The sequence below is a fragment of the Aquarana catesbeiana genome, linkage group LG07 (assembly GCF_042186555.1).
Source record: "Aquarana catesbeiana isolate 2022-GZ linkage group LG07, ASM4218655v1, whole genome shotgun sequence".
Lineage (NCBI taxonomy): Eukaryota > Metazoa > Chordata > Amphibia > Anura > Ranidae > Aquarana > Aquarana catesbeiana.
This window is the reverse complement of record NC_133330.1, coordinates 128,289,292-128,305,654: the sequence shown is the minus strand read 5'-3', so window position 1 is coordinate 128,305,654 and position 16,363 is coordinate 128,289,292. Positions and strand designations below refer to the sequence as shown.

At 43.7% G+C, this 16,363-nt stretch overlaps 1 protein-coding gene across 8 annotated transcripts in view; it reads left to right on the top strand.

Annotated features, from left to right (window-relative positions):
• Positions 1–16,363, top strand: part of IPPK (inositol-pentakisphosphate 2-kinase) — a 1,128,404-nt gene that overhangs the window by 373,650 nt on the left and 738,391 nt on the right. For 7 of the 8 annotated variants that reach the window (XR_012235280.1, XR_012235279.1, XR_012235281.1 and 4 more), the window contains exon 6: positions 9,403–9,492. The exons of the other annotated variant lie outside the window; for it this stretch is intronic. Coding sequence is in view for 4 of the 7 variants with exons in the window: in XM_073592666.1 (XP_073448767.1) it covers positions 9,403–9,492 (90 nt within the window). In the remaining 3 variants the exon portion in view is untranslated. The remainder of the gene's footprint in view (positions 1–9,402; positions 9,493–16,363) is intronic. 8 annotated transcript variants of the gene reach the window in all.

The window sequence follows — 16,363 nt, the reverse complement described above, 5'->3', positions numbered from 1 at the left end:
TCTGCGTTCTGCCTAGTGACAGGACAGTGATCTACTGCTCTCTGTGATTGAGAGCAGTGATCCCTGTCCTCTGTGTTCAAGCCCCTCCCCCTCACAGTAAGAATCACTCCCTAGGACACACTTAACTCCTTCACTGCCCCTAGTGGTTAACCCCTTCACTGCCAGTGTCATTTACACAGGAATCAATGCATTTGTATAGCACTGATTGCTGTATAAATAGTCAAAATGTCCGATGTGTCCGCCATAATGTCGCAGTCCTGTTAAAAATTGCAGATTGCCATCATTACTAATAAGAAAAAAAAATTAAAAATAAAAATGCCATAAAACTATTTTGTAGACACTATATCTTTTGCGTAAACCAATCAATAAGCGCTTGTTGTGATTTTTTTTTTTTACCAAAAATATGTAGAAGAATATGTATCAGCCTAAACCGAGGAAACATTTTTTTACATATATATTTTGGGGATATTTATTATAGCAAAAAGTAAAAAACAATATTTTTTTTTTTCAAAATTGTCGCTCTTTTTTTTTTGTTTATAGCGCAAAAAATAAAAACCGCAGAGGTGATCAAATACCACCCAAAGAAAGCTTTATTTGTGGGAAAAAAGGACGTCAATTTTGTTTGGGAGCCACGTCTCACGACCGCGTAATTGTCAGTTAAAGCGACGCAGTGCCGAATCGCAAAAAGTGCTCTGGTCTTTGGCCAGCCAAATGGTCCAGGGCCTAAGTGGTTAAAATGTTTTTTTATCATGCTGCACTTAGATGGCGCTGGTCTCTTCTTTGTTTGTTCACAAAAATATTGGCTGTTCTAAGATCTCAGGGGATATCGGTTGCAGGATACCTGGATGATCTACTATTGATAGATCAAACGGTTCCAGACCTGAGGCGGAATGTAGCTCGGGCGGTTCAATCGTTGGATTGTCTGGGTTGGGTTCTGAATTTGTCAAAATTGGCCCTTCAGCTGGTTCAGCACCTAGAGTATCTGGGGCTAATACTAGACAGAGTCTAGGCAAAGGTATTCTTGCCACCAGAGAAGGTCAGAGTCATGAAAAACCTTGTCCATGTCATAAAGGGAAAAAAGATATCCCTCCATTCACCTGTGTATGAGGCTACTGGGGAAGATGGCATCTTCATTCGAAGCAGTCCCTTATGCACAGTTCCACTCCAGACCACTTCAGAGCAACATTCTGTCTGTCTGGAACAAGACTGTCCAGACTCTGGACTGACACATGTTTCTTCGGCTGAGGGTGCGTCAGAGTCTCAGTTGGTGGATGTTAACCAGGAATCTGGTAAAAGGAAGGTCCTTTTTACCTGTGGTCTGGAGGGTAGCGACGACAATCTGTAATCTCTACAATCTTGTGAGTTTACAATTGTCCACCCTATATTAAAATGTTTTTATCACGCTGCAGTTAGATGGCACTGCTCTCTTCTTGGTTTTTTACTGTCTACAGAGCCCCTTCTAGCTTGCTATGAGCCGGCAGCCATCCAGAGTCAGCCCATCTGTGACCATCTACACACCTCTTGCTGCATTTGAACTCTCATGCATGGACTCCCCACTATAAAGAGTAGATTAATCGCCCATTTCTCTATATTTGAGCTGACAGAGTGCACATGAATATATGTATACAATATCTTTGTGAATACCTGAGGTGCCGTGGCTAACCCAAAGGGCAGTGCCACAAACTGAAAATGTTGGTCGCCCACCGCGAATCACAGAAACCTTTGATGGGACCTGCAGATTGGCATGTGTAGGTACGCGTCCTTGATGTCTATGGACGCCAGGAATTCCTCCCCGCGTAAGGAGGCTATCACTGAACAAATGTACCCCATTCAGAAAGAATGAATGACCAGAAATTGATTGAGAAACTTGAGGACCAGAATAGGCCTTACATCTTCATTTGGCTTTGGGATTATGAAAAGATTTGAGTAAAAACCCTTGGATCTTTCGATGATTGGAACCTCTGAAATCACTCCTTGTGACCTTAGTTGATCTATTGCCTGAAAAAAATACCTCTTCTTTACCGGGTCTATGGGGACGTTGGACCTTAGGAACCGAGGTGGGGGAAGCCCCCGGAATTCTATTTTGTACCTCTGAGACACGGTCGAAATAACCCACCTGGGCTTGTTGGACCTACTTCAAAACATCAGACTACTATAAATCTCTTTTCCCAGTATAACATTCGACAATCCAGACCCCACCATAAAAAAATTCGACCCCACATCTCCCTCCATGTGCAAGACGGAGGGGGAGACACACATTCGAAGAGTGGCCCCCACCCCCCACTCCTCTCCCTCTATTTTCCACCTTATCTTCTTCTCTCTGTTCCTCACCTTATCACCTCTATTCTCACTACTTAAGTTCCTCCTCTAACCATCCCACACCCAAAAGTTCTTAGGATCCCCGTTCCTTGAGCCGATCAAAGTACGAAAAAAGTCTCACAGTCGTTATAACTAAACGACCAGTTTTAAATGACCCTTCATAGACACCCAATCAAACCCTAAACTAAACAAGGCCAAGTTAAATGCCCCGCCTGTTCTGTAACTACCACGAGAAAACCTGTTGATAGTGGTCTAAGTGGTAATGTTACCAGTTAAGATGAGACTTGACATAAGAACGGTATCCCTGTTTTAGAATCCTGTTATACCGACTGCAATTACAAGATATTTTCAATATTCAAGTACATTTGATTGTAAATGAAACATAATGTTCGATTCTCCATGACTTAAGATATAAGACCTTGTATTATTGTATACGCCATGGAAGCTTATTATGTTCCACGTGTTATACGATATGTAAATGCTTTTTGTACAAACATTTCAATAAATCTTTTATGGAAAAAAACTGCCTTAAATTAGAAGTGCTGGGTACTGAAGCACTAGACACCTTGAAGGAAGGTCGTCTGCTCTTCTTAACTGGTAGAAGCACAGTCTTACCCCCTGAAATCTTCTGGAAATATTTATCCAGGTCTTCTCCAAATAGCCGCTCCCCATGAAAGAGAAAACCAGCTAGTAATCTTTTCCAGGGTAACTCTGCAGCCCAGCTTTTTAACCAAAGAATCCTGAGCATATGTACTGACAGCAGGGCCAACCTGGACATCTGTATTGTGGAATCCTTAATGGCATCTACTGCGAAACATAAGGCCCTGGGTAATTCTGCCAAATCCTCCGCAGGTACCCCTTGATTGGGAACAGTCTTAGTTACCCGCTTCACCTGGTCCTTTAAAGACTGACAGATACCTATAGCTGCCACTTCCAGTTGTACAGCAGACCGGCAATAGCAAATTAAGTCTTTAATAAAGACTCCAATTTCTTATCTGCTGGATCCTTAAACACCTGGGCATTATCTACAGGACAGGTAAGACTCTTGTTCACAGAGAAAATGGCAGAGTCCTCAGATGGCATGCTCCATTTTCTTATAAACTTTTCCTCCATATGGTACAAAAGAGCAAAAATTTTAGGAGGAATAAACAGCTTATCCAGGTGATCCCAGTCAGCATACACACTTTCCTCCTGCTACGGATGCAAGGGAAAAGCCTGTGAACTCTGTGGAGGCCGCAGAGATCCTAAAGAAGAAAAGGAAACTTCAGGGACCTCCACAGGTGGCAATTTAAAACCTGATCGGACCATTTCCGTGAGGGACTGGATCAGCAGTCTCTGGGATTGAGAGGCTGAAAATGGTTCTTCAGAACCTGACTCCTCAGAAGTGGAGTCTGTGGCATGACCTTCCTCCCATTCATTCACTGCCACTTCTTCCACATCTTCTGCCCAATCCTATTCCAATGCAGGTGGGGGCTCAGGCGAAGGGGGATCTATCCCGTTTCTTCCCCTTGGGAAACTGAAGCAATCGTACCTGCTATTTTCCCCTCTAGCCCAGCTAAATTTGGTGCTAAGTCGTCCTTTGTAGCGTAAGTTGAGGCAGAAGCATTAGCTGTTGCTAAAATGCCTGACAACAGTAATGGCTCAGACTGGTCAGTTGCCTCAAGTCTTTCAGGAGATTTAAACACAGCAGATGTAAGGCTAGCATCCTCCAATACCGATGGTGGTGCATTTGTACCCCTTCCTGCTGCCCCTCCCCCACTCCTCTTCCGGGAAGACATGCCTGAGACAACAAATTTGAGATAAAGAAAACACCACCTTTATGCACTTCAACTGCTCTGTAAATTTTACAGTTTAGTCCCTGCAGTACACAGCTATTACAGGACCAGTGACTCGCGTGCCCAGCTGATGCCACTCTGTGTCCCCTACAGCCTGCTTACAGAAGCCTAGGGCTGGAACAGCTCCTAATATGGCCGCTTCCGCCCCTACTGCGCATGTCCGGCGTGCACGCTTGTAGTGTCCTGTGCAGCTCTCGCGCCTCCCATGTGCACATCCCTCGTGCATGTGCACGTCCCCTCCGACCACATAAACAATGGCGGGAAAGGGCCACCGAAGATGCCGGCGTAAGAACTAGATACACAGGGGTGGGGAAATCCAAAGAACCACCCGCCTCATGATAGGATCAACCTGGCTGGAAGCTCCACAGAAGAAGCGCCTCCGCCCCAGTAGACAGAAAAAAATTGTCACCTGATTCTTAAAAAAAAAAAAAAGGTAAGAGACTGAACATTATCTTACAGTTTAACAAGTGCAAAAAAGCTTTTAAAACACCAGTCCCACTGCAAGATTCTGCTAAAAAGCTAGATTCCAATCTTCTCCCATCACGGCGGGTCTCTGTCTCTTGGACCTTCAAAGCCCGGGTCCCATTGAATATGGAGCCACTCCCTTGGACCTGTAAAGCACCTACCGGAACTCCTAGGAGAGGACTTCCTGTCTTTTTTTTTTTTTTGGTTTGCCAGTGTCCATTTATAGGTGCCGTATAATCCAGTTAGTTATTATGGCTGCTCTGTGTCCCATGATGATTTATTGGCGTATAACACACACTTTTTCACCCTGAAAATCAGGTGCAAATAGTGTGTGCGTTATACGCCAATACTGCAACTTGGGCTGCCTAGGAGGGAACGGGGGGGGGGCGGGATGAGCGCCGTCAGATTACATACAGCGAGAATCTCCTGTTTACTCAGCGGCCTCTTTAATAGGAAGTCCCGTCTCCTGGGCTGGCATTGGACCTGTGTTCTGTCAATCATAGAAGCCATTCCAAGAGGCGGGACTTTGTATTAAAGAGGCCACCAAGTAAACAGGAGATTCTTGCTGTATGTAATCTGATGGTGCTTGTCCCGCCCCCCTCCCTCTCCCCTCCGAAGCAGCAGTAATCTGAGGTGAGGCTGCAGATGGGCATTGATCAGGCTGCATTCATAGCAATGGTGAGGCTGCATATGGGCATTGATCAAGCTGCATTGATGGGCAATTGTGAGGCTGTAGATGGGCATTGGTCAGGCTACATTGATGGGCAATTGTGAGGCTGCAGATGGGCATTGATCAAGCTTCATTGATTGGCAATTGTGAGGCGGCAGATGGACAATGGTGAGGCTGCAGATGGGCAATGGTGAGGCTGCATTGATGGGCACTGACACTTATTTTGCTTCAAAGTTCTTTATTTAAAATGTGAATTTTTTTTTTCTTTTCCCCTGAAACTTCCCTCCTAAAATGAAGATGCGTGCGTGTTATATGCTGATAAATACGGTAAATCATTCAATAAAAACACATAGTGTGTCACAGTAGTGTCTCCTGCCCCCTCTTAAAATCACCCCCCCCCCACACCACAGTAGTATCACCTGCCATCTCCTCCCCCACAGAGGTGTCCTCTGCCTCCTTTCACATCACCCCCCCTAGTAATATACTATGCCCCCCCCCCCCACTGTTGTGTCCTCACACATATGGTAGTGTTCTCTGACCCTCCCACACATCCCACACATGATAGTGTCTCCTGACCCCCCCAACAGTAGTGTTCTGTGCCCCCCCGAAGCAGTGTCCCCTGCCCCCCCCCATAGCAGTATCCTCTACACCCCCCCCCACACACACACGCGCACACACACACACGGTAGTGTTCTCTGACCCTCCCACACATGGTAGTGTCTCCTGACCCCCCAACAGTAGTGTTCTGTGCCCCCCGAAGCAGTGTCCTCTGCCCCCCCCTATAGCAGTATCTTCTGCACCCCCTCCCACACACACACACACACACACAGTAAAGTCCTCTGCCCCCATCTGTCCTCTGCAGCCTCCTCCACCTGTACTGCCCTCTGCCACCCCATGGCATTGTCTTCTGACCCCCCCCAGTACCCTCCCCACCATAGCAGTTTCCTCTACAACACCCCTCCCCCCCCCAGTAGTATCCTCTGCCCCTCTATAGCTATTTCCCCTGTCTCTCCCAACACACAACTGTAGGTAGCTCCTATTTTACAGCACTTGTACATGAGTTGAGAGGCAGCACGGTGCTGGATGGAAGGCGGGACCGGGAGCTGCTTTAGGTAACTTTTTATGTTAACCACTTAAGCCCCGGACCATTTCGCTGGCCAAAGACCAGAGCACTTTTTGCGATTCGGCCATGTGTCTCTCTAACTGACAATTGCGCGGTCGTGCGACATGGCTCCCAAACAAAACTGATGTCCTTTTTTTCCCACAAATAGAGCTTTCTTTTGGTGGTATTTGATCACCTCTGTGTTTTTTATTTTTTGCGCTATAAACAAAAAAATGCGACAATTTTGAAAAAAAAAACGCATTATTTTTTACTTTTTGAGTATCACCCAAAAAAATATATAAAAATATTTTTTCCTCAGTTTAGGCCGATATGTATTCTTCTACATATTTTTGGTAAAAAAAAAAATTGTAATAAGCGTTTATTGATTGGTTTGCGCAAAAGTTATCGCGTCTACAAAATAGGGGATAGTTTTATGGCATTTTTATTAACAATTTTTTTTTTTACTAGTAATGGCGGCGATCTTCGATTTTTATCGTGACTGCGACATTATGGCGGACACCTCGGACAATTTTGACACATTTTTGGGACCATTGCCATTTTTACATTGATCAGTGCTATAATATTGCACTGATTACTGTAAAAATGACACTGACAGTGAAGAGGTTAACCACTAGGGGGCTAGGAAAGGGTTAAGTGTTTCTTAGGGAGTGATTCTAACTGTTAGGGGGCATGGCTACGAGTGACACATTACTGATCACTGCTCCCGATCACAGGGAGCTGTGATCAGTGACAGTGTCACTAGACAGAACGGGGGTGATGCTTGTTTACATTAGCATCTCCCCGTTCTTCCACTCCCTGAGACATTTCGCGGGACCCGCTATCCGACTCACGGAGCTCCCGACGGTGTGCACGTGCCCGCAAGCTGCCTCTTAAAGGGCAACGTACAGGTACGTGATTCTTCCTGTACGTGCCCTTCTGCCGCAGTATATCTGCGTGAGGCGGTCGGGAAGCGGTTAACAAACTGATGATTGGCTGCTAGGACCGCCTAGCAACCAATCATCTGCTAGTTAACTTGCAAAGCTTTGCCTCTCGCTCCTCTCTGCTACTGAAGAGCAATGCCGACGGAGACAGGGGAAAGCATCGCCACAGCCCTGATCAAGGTCTACCTGTCGGCTTCCCACAGTCGTCAGGTAGCTCGCGATTGATTGCTTGCCAAACCCGGATATAGAGGCATATGCTTTGTTCATATTTCATGTCTAAGATTCATAAACACTTCAACTGTCTCAGTATATGTATATTCTAGGATTACACAAAATTCTTAAATGTTTTCAAAAAGTATCTCTAAGCTTGGTGTGTGGAAAACATGCATGTGATTTGCACAGGAATTGCACCACATTCCTGTGCACATTACACAAAATGTCTGTGCAGTGCGATTTGAGCCATACATTTTGCATGGCTCAAATCGCAATGCATCTGCACCAAAATGGTGCAGGACCCTTTTATCCCCTGCACCTGAATTGCATCGCATGGGTGTGAACACCCATGCAATTGGGATTCTGGCAGTGGCACTGCCTTTTGCAATCTGTTTCAGGGTGTTGTTAATCTAACATTAACAACCTCAGCAGATCACATGGACACTGTGCGATTGCCAAGCAATGTGATGTGAGGAAACGCAGCAAATCTTGTGTGTTTCCCGCATTGCATTAGTTTAAACCAGGGCTATATGTGACCTTCGTTGATTTTTGTATCCCATTTGTGGAATTGGGTATCTTAGAGCTCTAAGGCCTCATTCAGATGAGCGCAGGCACCCATAGTTCGTGAAAGAGCACCTTGTTTATGCAGCTTAAGCTGCCAGGTGCTGTGTGCTACAGTCCATTTGTGTACCATTACAAGTACACGTTATTTAATGTATTTAGTACTGGTTTCAGGTTCCCTGTGTTGCCGTTGCACAAGATATTTATTGACTTTAGTGGTCTTACATTCTGTTGGCAAATTAAACTTAGACCAATATTAAAGAGCTAACCTCCTTTGTGCTAATGTTTTGCATTGCAATCAACATATAGAAAGAGAGAAAAAAAAAGCCTTGACATTTTTTTTAAATGTATATTGTGTACCAACCAGCTTTTTAAAACATACAATAAGCAGGTCTTCTTCAATGGCAGTGTTAGTTTAGGGCTCAGGGTGACAGACCTTTTACAGGCTTGGACATGTGTCCATAGCCGCCGAAAGTATGACTCAGTCCCGCCCCCTGGAGCCTGCATCATTGAATTTGATTGACAGCAGCATGAGCCAATGGCTGTGCTGCTATCAATCTATCCAATCAAGAGCCAAGAACCCCAGGCAGAGAGGCAGCGCGTCCCTGCCGGGTCAAGTTCCAGGGCTCATGTAAGTAAAACGGGGGGGCTGGGGGGCGGTCACTACCAGGTGTTTTTTCACCTTAATGCATAGGATGCATTAAGGTGAAAAAACACAAAGGTTTACAACCCCTTTAAATTGGTTGAAAGGCAGAAATTTTTTTTTTTTTTTTTTTTTTTTTTTTTTCCTTCATGCATTCTCTGTATTATGATAAAAAAAAAACCTGTGTTCAGCTCCCCCCAACCCCCGCTTCATACTTGCCTGAGCCTTGATCCAGCACATCTCTCTCTCCTCACTGTACATGGAGGAAGCATTGGCTCCTGCTGCTGTCAATCACAGCCTGTAAGGAGAGAGAGTGTGTGGGGGGGGGGGGGACTGCATTGTGTTTTGTCAGTGGACACACAGTCTAGCTCAGGATCAAGTCTGCATGAGTGCCTCTATTGCAAGTGACTTGCTATCGGAGCACTCAGAAAGGGGGACGAGCCAGAAGTGCTAGTGGGGGACCCGGAAGAGGAGGTAAATATGACATGTTTGTTAAAAAATAAAGATTATTCCCTTTACACTATAAAGAAGGTACATTGTTTGCATCCCCGGATTATTATATATGTAAAAAATATTTGGAATACAAATGATTACAAGCATTTGTGAAATCCTGTGTCCTTACTTTGTGTATGAGTCAATTTATTTCTTTCCAGCCGAAATGTGGTTTTATCCCAGCTTCTGCTTACACCACTAAGGAGATTAAGAAGAAGATGTGTCGGTTTTGTATGCACCAACATCTAAAGGTGAGTGTCTGAAAAATTCTGCATTTGAAACAAAGATTGGTGAAACTACATGTTCTTGATAGCCTACATGTGGCACTCTAATTCACTTAGACTTTGCACTAACAATTTTACTATGACACCATCTTGTAGTCAGTTTGGCTGCTGGATAAACTCCTTTGGCAGGGAATTTTTTTCCCTAACAAATATAGTTCTCTTAATTGTACTATACAAGAGACAGGACTTGTATTCATAGACCACAGGTTATATGAAGGCTACCTTCAGGTGATAGTTTACTGACAAAAACTTGCTAGGGCTGCCCATAGTGGTCACCTATATAACCCTTCCCACTCTGTGAGACTTTAGTTATTTGGTACTGTTTTTACATAATGGACCATTTGTTTGTTTTTTTTTCTCTTCTGATACTTGGATCTAAGATCAAGATCTTAGAACTGTTTGCCCTGAGCTCTTTCAGTTTCCAGATCAGTACCTATTTGTGTTCTCTCAGGGACTTTACCCATACCCCACTGTGTGCGGCTGGCCTATAATGTGTGGTTCAGGTATTGGATTATGTGTTACATGTTCAACTTAGCATGAAGTGCAACATTTAGTTAGCCACAAGATGCTTTACAGGTCCAAGGCAGTGGTCCATTTGATGTTGACACCACTTCATGGCTTTTATTTCAAATCTTTATTCGGTTCAAAAGAGTACAGGATAACAGGATAAAACTTAGTAACGGTGTCCATAGAATATCACATGCATATGTATGAGTTAGTACGCACATGTCAAAGAACTTATTATTATTCCGTCTGAATAAACATAACATAAACATACTAGTTATATCATTCTGTGGGTGTCAATTTGAAAAACTACCACACATGCTTTTTATTTAACAATAAAAAAAATATATGTTGAACCGTATAGAAGAAAAGAAAAACTGGAAGGAAGGGGGGAATGGAAGGATACCCAATTACCTCATGTTACGACTTTATATCAGGACTTCTGATTTGTGTTCTTCAGCAGGAAGACTGTAAGGGGTTTAAGCTATATCTCGTTGTAGAGTTCTCTCCAGGAGACCATTGCTCATAGAATTTAGTTAACCACTTCAGCCCCGGAAGAATTTACCCGCTTCCTGACCAGTGCGTTTTTTGCGATTTGGCACTGCGTCACTTTAACTGACAATTGCGCGGTCGTGCGACGCGGCTCCCAAACAAAATTGTCCTTTTTTTCCCACAAATAGAGCTTTCTTTTGGTGGTATTTGATCACCTCTGCGGATTTTATTTTTTGCGCTATAAACAAAAAAATTGCGACAATTTTGAAAAAAACGCATTATTTTTAACTTTTTGCTATAATAAATATCCCCAAAAAATAATTAAAAAAACATTTTTTTCCTCAGTTTAGGCCGATACGTATTCTTCTACATATTTTTGGTAAAAAAAAATTGCATAAGCGTTTATTGATTGGTTTGTGCAAAAGTTATAGCGTTTACAAAACAGGGGATAGTTTTATGGCATTTTTATTAATTTTTTTTTCACTAGTAATGATGGCGATCAGCAATTTTTATTGTGACTCCGACATTATGGCGGACACATCGGACATTTTTGACACATTTGGGACCATTGTCATACAGCAATCAGTGCTATAAAAATGCACTGATTCCTGTGTAAATGACACTGGCAGTGAAGGGCTTAACCACTAGGCGGCGGGGAGGGGTCAAGTCAGTACTAGAGAGTATTTTCTAACTGTAGGGGGGATAGGCTAGCTGTGACACGTCACTGATCACTACTCCCGATGACAGGGAGCAGAGATCAGTGACACGGGACCCGCGACCCTACTCACAGAGCTCCTGGCACGCGCGCCGCCGGCGGTGCGCACGCAGTGGCACGGCGGGAAGTTCAATGGGACTTACCTGTACGCCCATTTGCCCAGCTGTGCCATTCTGCCGACGTACATCGGCGTGCACCGGTCGGGAAGTGGTTAAGCTACCTAGTTTGTAAGCCATTATTTGTTCCAGAAAGTATGTCTCGAAGTGAGAGTTACTACTTCGCCAACATTCGAGGCTGTGGTAAATTTCCATTTCCTCATGAGTATTAATCGTGCGGCGAAAAGTGTATACATAGCCACATGTTTAAGGCTCCTTGGGAATTTTTCTATTCCAATACTCAGAATTTCCAGTTTAAAGTTGGGTCTGGTTATGAACCCAGTCAGCTTTGTAATGAGTTTGAACACTGAGTTCTAGTAACTACGTACGTTGGGGCAAAACCACAACATGTGAGAGGGAGTACCGATTAGGCCGCAACCTCGCCAGCATTGGTTAGATTGTTCAGACTTAAATTTAGCTATCATGTATGGCGTATAGTACCATCTGAGATGGAGTTTCTGTGCCATTACCCAGTACGTAGCACATTTAGAAGTAGACGTATTTTTTGCTTTTGCTTTTTGCCACTGGTGATCTGGGATATCAATATTCAATTCTGTAGCCCATTTGATCAGGGGGTTGGATAATTTAAAGGTGAGTTTGTCATGCAAGCAGTTGTAAAAAAAAGTGAAATTCCCTTCTTTTTGGGATTTGGAGATGTCCAGAAATCCCAGGCATCCTGAGAAATCTATTTTCCCAAGTTTAGATTGGGTGTTAAGGCGGATTTTAGTTGGGCGTATGTGAGGAACTCTCCTTTCGGGAGGGAGTATTTAGAAGCTAGTTCCTCATACGAGATAAGTTTACATTCCTCAAGTATGGATTAGATTTCTTTGATCCCTCTCACTTCCCATTTGGGAGTTGCTATACTGGGGTTGATGAATCTAAGCATTCCTAGGTTAAGTGGGACCTTTGTTTGGATGTTTGATTTCCATGTTGTAGAAAGCGCTTCCATGCTAGTATGGAGGCTGAAATAGTGGGGTGGCTCAAGCCAATACTAAGATTAGGGGCTATGGCATTTGCTAGTAGAAGTGACTGCAGGTTGCCTAGTGTTACTACTGCTTGTTCTATGGTGCACCATGGTTTAAGGTTTAGATTAATAAACCAGAACCTCAGTTGGTCTAATAATGTGGCCGTGTAGTAGTCATGCAGATCTGGTACTCCCATACCCCCTGCTTTCCTATGTTTCCGAAGGGTGTCATGACTGCATCTGGATTTGCCTTTATTCCACAGAAATGTAGGAATAGTTTTCTGGATATTTAAAAAAAAAAGGCAGGTGGGATTCGAATTGTCAATGTTCTAAAGAAATATAAGATTTTGGGGAGAATGGACCTTTTTAAACGCTGCCAATCTTCCTGCCCATGGTAGGGTAGACAATAAAAAATTCCGCGCTGGAAAAAATTGTAAACACCGACAACACCAAATAGCAATGTAAAAATAATAAACTGCGCTAAATACTTATTACGTTATCTAAAATGTTATTTAGGTGGAAAATTGAATGCCACAAAAAATTGAAATAAAAACTAAGAATTAAAAATAAAGTCCAGATATCTCCTATGATGGAAAAAAACTCCAGATCGCAAGAATGCTTCAACATATATAGATGAAATAACAGTCCAAAAAATCACAAGAGTAAGTTGCCCTTACCAGAACGCCAAACAAAATAGACGGATGGCTTAAACCCAGCCAGGGCCTTTGGGATGGAAACCGATCTGCTTTGTCCAGATTCAAGATATGATTCCCTCAGTAAATGTAGAAGAAAAAATAACAAAAAAGCGACTCACAGTGGTAGCTGGGCTCTATATCACACTAGGAATTGATTGATAGGTGACAAGAAATGATTGATTCGCCCTCTGTAGCCAGGAAATCCATGTCCTGCATTGGCCCATGGCGGTTACTTATGTCTGTGTCTCTTCCTGCCTCTACTCCAGGTTGACCATGGTAGCTGGGATCCGCTCTCTGCTCCTTCTGCTGCTTTATCAGGTGCTGCTGGGTTGTTGCACCGGTCTAATCCCTGAAGTGGGAAGCCCTGTGACTCCTGGGGAGATGCCCGGCCAGACTCTGTGTACTTCCTCCTTCCCACTTCAAGTTAGAATAAGTCTGTATAAGTTAGAAAGAGGAGAGGTTAAAGTGATACCCAGGTAGGACAGTGTGTTGAAGGACCATGGGTATGAGAACTGGGATTGTAAAGAATTTTTCAGGGTTCTGTTAATATTAATACCCAATATGCTAGATTTTGTTTCATTTACTTTATAGGGGGAGACTAGATTGAACTCGTTAAGGATCTGGTGTATGGCTGGCAATGATCTAACTGGGTCATCTAATGTCAGAATAATGTCATCTGCAAAAAGTGTTATAGGATAGTGTTCTACTCCTACTGGTATTCCTTTGACACTATGGGACCCAATTTTCTCCGCTAGGGGTTCCATTACCAAAGCAAATGAGGGACAGCCCTGTCTCGTGCCATTTGAAATTGTAAAGTTTTTTGAGAACAGACTTTCGGAGTATACATAAGCAGATGGGGCCGTATAAAAATATTTCACCTTGTATGCCAAACGTTTCTAATACACTGGATAAATACCCCCAGTGAACCCTGTCGAAGGCCTTCTCTGCGTCCAATGTTAACAGCAGAGAAGGCCTCCGAGAAGACTCGGCCTAATGCATGAGGTTTATAACTCGTCTAGTGGCATCAGGAGCCTGGCGGTCTGGCACAAATCCTACCTGATCTGATTTAACAAGAGTAGGTAGGTAGGATAGGACAGAGCCTAGTGGAGATGAGTTTTGCATATATCTTTAAGTCGACATTGAGGAGAGAAATAGGGCTGAAGTTTTGTACATATGCAGGGTCCTTTGCCGGTTTTGGTATATAGATAATATTTGCAGTCAACATTTCTGCCTGGAAGGAAGCACTGGACACAGCGGCATTGAACACCACCTCCATATGTTTAGTTAGGGTGTGGTGGAATAATTGATTGTATTCGGAGGAAAATCCGTTGGAGCCGGGTGCTTTGTCATGTGGGAGTGAATGAATAACTTTTAAAATCTCTTTTTGTGTAAAGGGTTGGTTAAGGAGTGACCTGTCCTCTAAGGAAAGGGAGGGCAAGTCGATTGAGTTTAGGAATTTTTCTATTGTTTCTGAAGTAGGTTGTGGGGTGCCTTCCTGGTGTTGAAGTAAATATAGGGAGCTATAGTAGACGCTAAAGGCATCTGCTATGTCCTGCGGATTCAGTCATTTTTTACCTGTTTTGGGGTGGAATATGTGGGGTAGTTTTCGTTTGGCTGTTTTATCTTTAAGTTGGTTTGCGAGCAATCTACCTGCTTTGTTGCTGTAAAGATAGAAGTTAGCTTCCGATGCTCTTAGTAGTTTAAGGTGTTAGTTCGTTAGGATTGCTCTAAGGTCAAGTCTTGTCTGGGTAAGTTTCGCCAATGTGTGTGGTAGAGGATTTTGTTTGTGGGATTGTTCTAGGTGTTTTATAGAGGTTAGTGTATCATTCAGCTGCTGTGTCCTAAGCTTCCTAGCAATGCAACTCTGCTTCATCATAACACCAGGTATAAAGTCCTTATGTGAATTCCACAGCGTGAAGGGGTCTGCTGTGGATGGAGCGATCAGTTCAAAAAAATTCTTGCAGTGCTTTTTGTATTTGATGCTTGTGCTCAGGATGGGCCATCAGCACTGCATCATTATGCCATCTGTTCGCTCTCGTCCCCAGCTCCCCCCAGTGAAATGGACACAGGCGCGTGGTCTGACCACGTAATGTTACCAATTTCTGACTCATGGACATCCTGCAAAAGAAATTTATCTGTTAGGAAAAAATCAATACAGGTGTCAATCTTATGGGTGTGGGAGAAAAAGGTAAAATATTTTTCCGTGGCGTGTTGGCAGCACCATACATCAAATAGGGTAGAGGTGTTCAGGAAGTTTGCCAGGGTGGCTCTGTGAGAGCGATTTGGTGAGGAACTTCACATGTCCATTTTGCAGTCTGCTATTGCGTTAAAGTCCCCGCACATAATGTGTCCTTGACAAAAGGTTTAGATCTTTTTCCAGATCTTGTTTAGTGCGGAAATCGGTCTAACATTCGGTAAGTAGACGTTGATGATAGAGTAGAGAACGTTATTTATCTGGCCCACTAGAACTAAATACCGTTCTAGAGGGTCCACTTCCAATTCTAGAGAATGCAACCAAGTCCATGATAGCAATGAGAACCCCTCTTTTCTTTGAGGGAGCATTGGCTTAATATACATGGGGAAACTTTTAATGCTTGAATGCAGGAGGTTTCTATGAGGCGATGTGTGTTTCCTGCAGGCAAAAAATGTCACAATTAAGCGTTGTGCCTCTTTCCATGCCATGTGCTGTTTAGTTGGGCTGTTCTGGCCTTTAAAGAGGAAGTAAAGCCTCTGAAAAAAAAAAAAAATACACCCTGCAAGACAAAGGCATAATGAGCTAGTATGTATAGCATACTAGCTCATTATGAATTACCTGAGATCAAAGCCATCGGCCCTCGTTCGCCTCCTCCGACGCCGCCATCTATCCCGGAGTGACCTCCGGGTATCGTGGCTCTGGAGCTGTGACTGGCTGGAGCCACGATGATGTCACTCCCGCACATGCGTGCTGGTCCCGCCACTAACGGCATGATCACTGCGCCTGAGCCCGATGTCTATTGCGCATGCGCCGTAGACATCGGTGCCGCTAATTCTGCAAATATCTCCTGAACCTTTTAGGTTTGGGAGATATTTCTTGCACCTACAGGTAAGCCTTAATCTAGGCTTACCTGTAGGTTAAAGTGGTTGTAATGGGTTTACAACCACTTTAACGTTCAGTGAGGAGATTTTAAACTGCATTTTGTAGTTAGACTTCTTATTCAGTAGGAAAGAGCTTGGAGAGAGTATGTGTCAAGATTTTGTTAGGTACTTTGAAGGGATATCAAATGTCCAGAGTTATGATTCAAATCTTGGTATGTAGTTGGGTAGATCACAAACA